The 9,485-nt window shown below is 38.2% G+C and overlaps 1 protein-coding gene across 1 annotated transcript; it reads right to left on the bottom strand.

Annotated features, from left to right (window-relative positions):
- Positions 1 to 3,664: 3,664 nt before the first annotated feature.
- Positions 3,665 to 5,056, bottom strand: LOC107943383 (uncharacterized). Its single transcript, XM_016877136.1, has one exon. It carries the CDS (start codon positions 5,054 to 5,056, stop codon positions 3,665 to 3,667), a length of 1,392 nt encoding a protein of 463 aa, XP_016732625.1.
- Positions 5,057 to 9,485: the final 4,429 nt, after the last annotated feature.

Below are 9,485 nucleotides of genomic sequence, written 5' to 3'. Positions count from 1 at the left end.
AAACTCGATACGCCATTTTAAAAATAAAAAATATTCAAAAAAATTGTAATTTCAATAATCCTCGTGCTTTTAAAAATTCTCATGTTTCAAAAATCTTCGTGTTTTCAAAATTCTAGTGTTTCAAAAATTTTCTTGTTTTCAGAAAAAATTTTCGTGTTTTATAAATTTCCGTATTTTCAAAAAAATTATGTCTTTCAAAAATTTTCGTGTTTTCAAAAAAAATGACTGTGTTTCAAAAATTTCCGTGTTAAAAAAAAATCTTCGTATTTTCAAAAAATTTTCGTGTTTAAAAAATCTTCGTGTTTTCAAAAATTTCGGTGTTTCAAAGATTTTCGTGTTTTCAAAAACTCCGGTGATTTTAAAAAAAATCGTTTTCTAAAAAATTTCCGTGTTTCAAAAATTTCCGTGTTTTAAAAATTTTCGTGTTTTAAAAATTCTCGTATTTTAAATTTTTTTAAGAAAAAAATTGTGTTTCAAAAAATGTCTTGTTTTAAAAATTCTCGTGTTTCAAAAAATGTCGTGTTTTAAAAATTTTCGTGTTTTTGAAATTTCCGTGTTTAAAAATTCTCTTGTTTTAAAAAAAAACTTTCATTTTTTTTAAAAAAATTTCGTGCTTCAAAATTCTCGTGTCTTAAAAAAAAGTTTTCATATTTCAATCGGATCACGACTAAATATTAAATGGAACTCGTATTTTGAAAATTAAGACAACATGCGTTTAACGAGATACCAATTTTGGGCGTCGCGAGGGTGCTAATACCTTCCTCGCGCGTAACCGACTCCCGAACTCTAATTTTCTCCGGATCTTCACGTAGACCTAAAATTACCTCTTTTTAGAAAAGTTTAAAAATAAATTTTTCTTCTAAAAAGAGAATTTATTAGGTGTCCGATCACACCTATGAAAAAAGATCGGTGGCGACTCCCTTTTCAAATAGATCGAGATTCTGTTTTCAAATTTTCAATATTTATTTCGATTAGCGCCCGTGCCCAATTTTTAGGTCGCTACAACTTGTACATGCTCCTTTTCTGTCTTGAATTTTGCGATCATATCATCGACATAAACTTCGATCTTCTTGTGCATCATATCATGAAACAGAGTTACCATGGCTCTCTAATATGTCACTCTCGCGTCCTTCAGTCCAAATGGCATCACCTTATAACAAAAGGTCCCCCACATGGTCACGAATGTGGTCTTTTCCATGTCTTCGGGATGTATCTTTATCTAGTTGTATCCCGAGAAATTGTCCATGAAGGAGAAAAGTGAGTAACCTGTCGTGTTATCTACTAATGTATCAATGTGAGGTAACTGGAAATTATCTTTTGGGCTAGCTTTGTTCAGATCTCGATAGTCCACGCACATCCGTACTTTTCCATTTTCCTTAGGAACTGGGACTATATTGGCTACCCATTCTGAGTATTTAACCACTTGTATGAAACCAGATTCGAATTACTTCTTGACCTCCTCCTTTATCTTCAACAAAATATCATGTCTCATTCTTTGGAGTTTCTGTTGGACTGGCCTACACTCTTCCTTTATGGGGAGTCGGTGTACTACAATATTGGTATTTAACCTGGACATGTCTTGGTATGACCATGCGAAGACATCCTTGAATTCTTATACTAACTCAATGAGGTCTTGCCTTGTTTCTGCGGCGATACAAACTCCAATATGCACATCTTTTTCTTCTCCTAAGCTCACAATTTCCACTGACTCCTTGTGAGGTAGGATTTGTTTTTCATCTTGTTCTACCATCCTTAACAAATCCGGAGATAGGTTACAGTTTCGGTCATCTCCAAAATCCCGAGAATCCTCCGTACACACATCTTGCTCAAAAGGAGACTTTGAGTCAGTAGCAGCGTTACTCATGTCATTGATATCTGGAGACCTGTTATAGAGATGAAGAAAAGTCCAAAGAACAAAAGAATCTAAGAATATTTATTGGTGGTATGATTATGAATGAAATAGAAAGAATAAAAGAATATTTGCTCAAGATGATACGTAAAGGTGTATTTTCATTGGAATAACGATATTAGATAAGAGCCTATTTCACAAAAGGATTTTTATTGCCCCTAGGCTTAGAGTAATAAGCTTGTTTTAAGCATTAATCTGAATTAATTTCAAAAATTACAGGAATCTCCTCCGCGGTCCAATTGTTTAAAGCGCTCCCAGGCACGTATGGGCAAATGCCTAATTGATCCTCTTCTCTTGTTTCTTCCTCGGATATGGCGTTAATGCTCAAACTTTCTAACATTTCTTCGGTAGACCCCTTCCTCGTCGATCTTCCTTCAGAGTAAATAGTCCCTCCCGACATGAATGTTCTGGATATGTGAGGAAAGGTCATTGGCTCCCACTTGACCTCTTCTCCATTTAAACATGCTCTTCTCCTCTCTTGTTTCTTCTCTATCTCCTTTTTCTTTTGCCTTGCATCTGGCTTGTACCCTAAACCAAAATGGTCCCGTTTTTTCGTGAGCATGGGTACCTCGATCCTTCCTTGTAAGCTTCTTCCAAGCCCTTTTCCGGGCAAAGCTCCTTTCCCAACCGTCAGTTGCAAGCCCATCTTGGTAGTTTTGGATATTTTGGGCACCGGGACCTTGTTCCCTTCGACAATAAAGGTTGTGTTTACAAATTCTAATGATCGGAAATAGCATTCTATTGCTTCATCATTTGTCCCCACATAAGGTGCGTCGCTAGTAACGGATGCAATGATATCCTCTTCCGCATTTACGGTCACCAATCGTCCTTCCGTTATAAATTTGAGCTTTTGATGTAGCGATGATGGCACTGCCCCTGCTGAGTGAATCTAGGGCCTTCCCGATAAGCAATTGTAAGAGGGCTTGATGTCCATCACTAAGAAATCTATCTCGTATGTGCTTGGACCGATTAAAAGGGGTATTTCAATCCTCCCTATTACCTTCCTTTCAGTACCATCAAATGCCCTCACTATATTCTGGCATGTCTTCATATAGGAACTATCCACTGGCAGCCTATTCAGTGTAGATAGGGGTAGGACATTTAGTGCAGACCCATTGTCAATCAACACTCCCGGTAGTGTATATCCTTTACAGCGAGTGGTAATGTGTAGCGCTTTTGTTGACCCCATTCCCCCTAGCGGTATTTCGTCGTCATTGAAAAATATAAAATTATCGGCGCTTATATTATTGACGAGATGGTCCAACTTGTTGACAGAGATATCATCCGCGATGTAAGTTTCGTTTAGTACCTTCATTAAGGCGTTTTGATGTGTCTCTGAACTCAAGAGCAAAGCTAGCATCGAGTTGCGAGCCGGTTGCTTGTGTAACTATTCAACCATGCTATACTCACTATGTTTTAAGAACTTTAGGAATTCTTTAGCTTCTTTCTCGGTTACTGGCTTGTTAATGGGCGATTCGAGCCTGACCGTCTTTCCCTTCCTTTGCTTGACTATTGGGGTCCTTCTTTAACATTTTAAGTTTTTGTACCCACAGGATCATAACGTCTTCCACTGCGTGTATAGAAACCTACATCTTGGTTCTCTCTTGAAGCGCTGGCCTGGCTCTCCCCACTTGGGATCGTCACGTTGCAGTCGTAATTTCAAGAAACCCTTTTACTATCCTTGTAAGGGAAGGATACCGGCTTCTGAATTATGACTCTCGGCTCCATCTGTATTCCTACTTCATTGTTCTTTGGTCACGAAATTATCACCACAGGATGATTAACTCTTTGGACCCCTTCTGTTGTTCCTTCCTCTAAGGCGTGAACCTCTCCTTCTTCTGATCCTTCGATTTCATCGTAAAATTCCATCTCCTTATTGTCCATCCGATTTTGCACTATGGACCTGAACTTATTGCACTCTTGGATTTCATGGCCCTCATCGGCATGAAACTCGTAGTATCTTCTTGCTTCTCTAGGCCTTTCCTTTGAATCTTGTGTGATTAAACCTCTTTCCACCATCCTCTTCCAAACCCATTTCAACAGGGTTTTTACCTCTGATACATCCATCTTGGTTCTCCTCCTTCTATTTTCAATTATCGCATTTACCCCATTGTCTGAATGACTAGGTAGTGGATTCCCTGCCACATTAGGTCCTGCCGGCTCATTGAACTTCACAACACCCATGCCTATGAGCCTCTCGACTACCTTTTTGAAGGCAGTGCAGTTCTCAATAATGTATCCTGAGATTCCTGCATGGTATTCACATTGAGCGTCCGTGTCATACCATTTAGGGAATGAATGCTGCAGGGGTTTCAAGTAGTATGGTGACACCACATGGGCATCGAATAAACTCTGATACAACTCTCTGTATGACATTGTGATAGACGTAAATTGGACTCTTTCGGTGTTAGGCTTCGGGTTTGAATCTTGTCTTGCAGAGCCTTGATGGCTGGTAGTCACTGTCTTCGATTGGCTCACAATGACTGGTTTGAAATAACTCTTATTGTATACATTTGCGTTGTTCACTTCATTTTCTTTTCTTTTCGGAGCTGATTTCTTGGCATTTTCCCTTGTTTCGATCTTCCCGCATCTTATGGCGTTCTCTATCATCTCTCCTGACATTACTATGTCTGAGAAGCTCTTAGTAGTGCTTCCCAACATGTGGCTGATAAATAGAGCTTTCAGAGTGTTGACAAAGAGCATAGTCGTTTCTTTCTCCAGTAGAGGTGGTTGGACTTGCGTCGCCACCTCTCTCCATCTTTGGGCGTATTGTCTGAAGCTGTCATTTTGTTTCTTTTCCATGTTTTGTAACGTGATTTGGTCGGGTGCTATATCTGTCACGTGGCTGTATTGTTTCATGAAAGCTTGTGCCAAGTCCTTCCATGAATGGATTTGAGCGCGACTTAGTTGGTTGTACCATTTGGCCGCAGACCCGACCAAACTATCTTGGAAGCAGTGGATCAATAGTTGATCATTGTGAATGTACCCTGCCATTCTTCGATAAAACATGGTGATGTGAACCTCTGGACAGCTAGTTCCATTGTATTTTTCAAAATCTGGGATTTTGAACTTAGGAGGGAGGATTAGATCTGAGACCAACCTCAAATCTTTGGCGTCGGTCCCACAATGATAATTAGCATTTTCCATCACTTTGAACTTTTCCTCTAACCACTTGCATCAATCTTCTAATTCTTTCGAGAGCCCCGTTCTCACTCTTTCCTATTAGTCAGTAGTCGGGTTAGCTCTTCGATCATATTTCTTTGGGATTCCAGCATCTGGTCCCTCATTTCCTACTGGATTTTTGCTAACTGTTCTTGCACTTGCGCTTGCATCTGCTCTTACATCTCTTTCTGCATTTGCTCCAGTCTCTCTAGTTTTTTATCTATTACTTCAGTTTTCCTTCTTGTACCGTAGGGATGTGTATTCAGGAGATTTTCGTCGGTTTCCAGATTACTGAAACATTTTTAATTAATTAGAATCTTTTTATGGCCTTTAATGCATATGATAGAATGTAATGCAAATGCATGAATGCAAAAAGAGGCGTTGATTCTAATTCAATTTCATTAGAAGAACTTTACTAGAAGAAAAATTTCTTTACATAGAACAGATGATTACATATACAACTTTGTTCTAATGCCCAAAGCCTTAAATTTTCTAAGGAGCCAAGCTAAGTTTTGGCATCGATCTGATTCTGACTCGTATTTTAGGCTTAATACATCAGCCTGAACTGCCAAGGTTTGCAAATGATCAGCTACCGCTCTAACTTGAGCCATGGCTTCACCCATGACATAATCTCTATTTCTGATCTGATCTTGAGATTGGTAAGTTGTGTTTTGTAATGTTCATTATTTGCCTCGAGGAATTCGACTCGACTTTTGCTATCTTGTAGTGTCGTCTCGAGTTCCTCTATTTTCCTTTTCATCTCTTCGATCTTGCTCAGGCTGGCCTTCAACTCAGTTACAGAGTTACGGCTACGATGCAGATGTAGCGATTTTTCCAATTCGACTATTTGAGCTTTTAACCTCTCTTTTTTGCTCTAGCTTTCCCACAAACTCTTTTTCAAAACATCTTCCCGCACTCGAACATCTTGGAACTTCTGCTCCCAGTGATCGGCTCTAGCCTTTTCTTTTACAATTTCTTGACATCACTGATCTGACGTCTTACCTAAACCGGCAGTTCTTATTGACACACGCAGCTTCTTATACTCAGTCTTCAGACTATCCAAGTCCTCTTTAGCTTTATTCTTCCCTTTCCTTAGCTTCTCAGCCTCTAGCTTGTGGATGTCGACATCTAATCCTAGCCGCATCTTTTTCTCTTCTAATTGCTCTATCTTCTTTCCCAATTCCGAGCTCCTTTTCTCAAAGTCTTGCTTGATAATTTCTAACTCGGATGGGACCACTTGTAAATGTTCTTCTATCGGTCAGGCATTTTCTTGACTTGGTATTGGGATGTTGTCGTTGACTCTTTTACCCTACCACCATTCATACCCGGGGGTCGTCATTGGACCCGTGGTGAATCCTTTCATTCTTTGAGTTCGGTTCCAAGCATCTGATATCTCGCAAACCTTCCTCTTATAATTGTTATCTTTATAGGGGAACTCACATTGCGCCAACCCTTGCGTCACCGATATAAACTGCCTTGATCGATACTGCCTTAACACCATCAGTGGAGCGTATCCCACGGCTCCCCATATTTCAGCCAGAGGGACCCAATCAAAATCACCGCACCGATATAAGATTTCATCAGGGATCAACCACGGAGCCCTCCATTCAATATCTTCGGCTCGCAAATTTAGGAGAATAGTTATCTATTTCTCTTTCGAGATGTCTTCTTGCCTCGATGTAGCCACCAATTCCCTTAATGAGGAATAGTCCTTGGAGAAAACCCGATAAGAGACCTTCTCCACCTTCCAAAAATGGCTATGGAACCAAGCTAATAGAAGCTGTGCACAACCAATAAATCTTCTTTCGCCCACTCTCCGACATGCATTTAAGGATCTGAAAGTTTCTACTAGGATTGCCGGGACGGGTGTGGTACCTTTATCTAGTCGATCGAATAAATCTAAGATGGCTTCATCTATGTGTCCTAGCGCCTTAGGAAAGATGATCAAACCTATAGGCTCAAGGCGAAAACATCAACCCTCTTCTTCATATCCGGGTGTGCTAGGATTAAGTCCCTCAAATTCCTCCAAGAAATACACTTACTATCCCTTTTCTATTTGATACAGGCTAAAACCCATTGTTCACTCATCCCCGTGGTACTCATCAATTTCTTTAAAAATGTCGGGACATTAACAGGTCTTGAATAGGCCCTGTCGGCTTGAATCTTTGGGCAATTAAGTAACGCCATGTATTCCTCCACAGTAGGTACTAAATCGACTTATCCGAAGGTGAAGCAACTGTAAGCGGGGTTCCAAAACTGCGCGAGGGCCCAGAACAAGTACTTGTCCACCTTTACATCGAGCAAATAGGGTAGATCAGCGTAGTTACAGTAAAAGAGTTGCTTGACCTCGCTATTATATCTCTTAATTCTTGCAGGTCGTTTTGAATCACACTGATGCGAGTGAAATCACACTTGTTGCGTTCTCTCGGACCACACTCGGACAGCTGCATTATCCTCTACTCTATCAAGAAATCCTTTTTCCATGCTAAACTCTCCTATCTAGTAACCGAAAGTGAATCAACACTCTTTTATGATGAGATGTCATGCAAAACACAAAACACAACAAGTTAGTATTAAAACAAAGAATAGAACTCAAAGCAAATAGGAAATAATTAAGCACCTATTCGGGTAACCACTAGGGTTTGGTGTGGTTCTACTTAGGGTAGGCTCTTAGGGCTTATTACATGTGGTTCGACTCTAAAGTAAAGGCACCTGAACCAGCAGATTCCTCGATCCTCACCCATTATAGGCTCAAATGGACCAAGTTCGATTCAGGGGAATAAATTTTCGTACGGCTATACGGAGATGAAAATCCCACGAAGATGCAGGTACAGATGTATCCCGAAAGTGATCCACTATCCTATATGGAGGTGAAGACCTCACGAAGGAGTAGTTTCTCACTTCCACTTAAGGGTGTGACCACAGAGGTCATGCAATGCAATGTGCGAGGATATATGCATAAGGAAAACTCGAGACAATAAACATAATGAAAACTTGTAAGAAAAACGAATGAAATGCAATGAATGGATCATAAGTTTAAAATGAGTTTTCAATTTTCGACAAAGGACAAAAATCAATCAATTTATGGCTCGACTCTCAAAATTGCCCAGCGAACTAGCCAAGCTGTCGAAACCATTTTTTTGAAAACGGGAATCGACTTTATATTTTGAAAAGAAAACGAAAATTGGGAGTCGCCACCAATCTCAAAATTGGGAGTCGCCACTAATCTTTTTATTTAGGTGTGATTGGATCACCAAGAAATTTGATCATTTTAATAAAACGTTTTGGTTTACTAAAACAACAATTTTGGTCTACGAAATCTGAGAAAACGGGCTCGGGAGTCGGTTACGTACGAGGAAGGATTAGCACCCTCGTAACGCCCAAAATTGGTACCTAATTGATTAATTAATGTCTTAATGTCGAAAATTGAAAAGATTTAAAATAAATTTTGAAATACAATTCCTTTTTATGAATGTTCATTTTAAAACGCCTAACTACGTAGAAATGAGTATCAAAGGCTTACTCGTCTCAAGATAGTAAGGTGTCACATCCAGTAAGTTAGGACGCGACGTTTAAATCTTCGGGAGCAAGTTTGCCTTTAATTTTTATCGAAAGCTTGTGTATTTTGAAAGCTAAAAGGATATTTAACTTTTTAGGTTTAACAAGAAAATCGAAACCCTGTGAGTTAGGGCACGATTCCTCGAATTTCCTAAAACGCGAAATATTGCCTTATTTGAAAAATATATATTTTTTTAGTAATAGCGAATACAACATTTGAAGGCATGCACTTATTTTGTTTGAAATACAACAAAGCGATCTAAATTGGATAAATATGTTGGGGTTTACTACACAATATGATTTGATTTAAGTGAAACAAAAGTGTAAAATAGACCATGGAATAATCAAACACGAATTAGATACAATATTAATGAATGTCACAATACGAAGGTAAATAATTTCTAGTACATGTAATGGCAATATTCATAATGTATATTACTTTTCAATACCCATCAACAATAAAATAACATGCGAAAAATGATTCAAAGTAAATAGGATAAAAGTTTAAAATTGATAACAAATGAAATAATTAAGATTTGAAACTCATAATACCAAAGAATGGTTCAAAATAAATGACATATGAAAAAGATTTAACATGAATAAAATATAAAACAATTTGAAATAAAACAATATATAAACTAAATTTCAAATAAATAATATGTTAAATAAATTAAGATAAATAATCCACAAAGTAAAATAAAAAAGGGGATCCTTTCAAATACATATAAAAGAGCTTAAAATAAACAATGCATAAATGAGAAATTTAAAATAAACAATATACAAGAACAGTTTAAATGAAAATTTATATATTTAAATATAATCCAAAGTAAAATTTTAAGATAAAAATTTTAAAATA

This window comes from Gossypium hirsutum, chromosome A11, assembly GCF_007990345.1.
Source record: "Gossypium hirsutum isolate 1008001.06 chromosome A11, Gossypium_hirsutum_v2.1, whole genome shotgun sequence".
NCBI classification, from domain to species: domain Eukaryota; kingdom Viridiplantae; phylum Streptophyta; class Magnoliopsida; order Malvales; family Malvaceae; genus Gossypium; species Gossypium hirsutum.
Note: the sequence above shows the minus strand (reverse complement) of the source record. Positions and strands in the feature narration are given on the sequence as shown.

Bases quoted from the DNA above. Each gene is read 5' to 3' on its own strand.
- LOC107943383 (XM_016877136.1), bottom strand. From the start codon at position 5,056: ATGGAAAATGCTAATTATCATTGTGGGACCGACGCCAAAGATTTGAGG.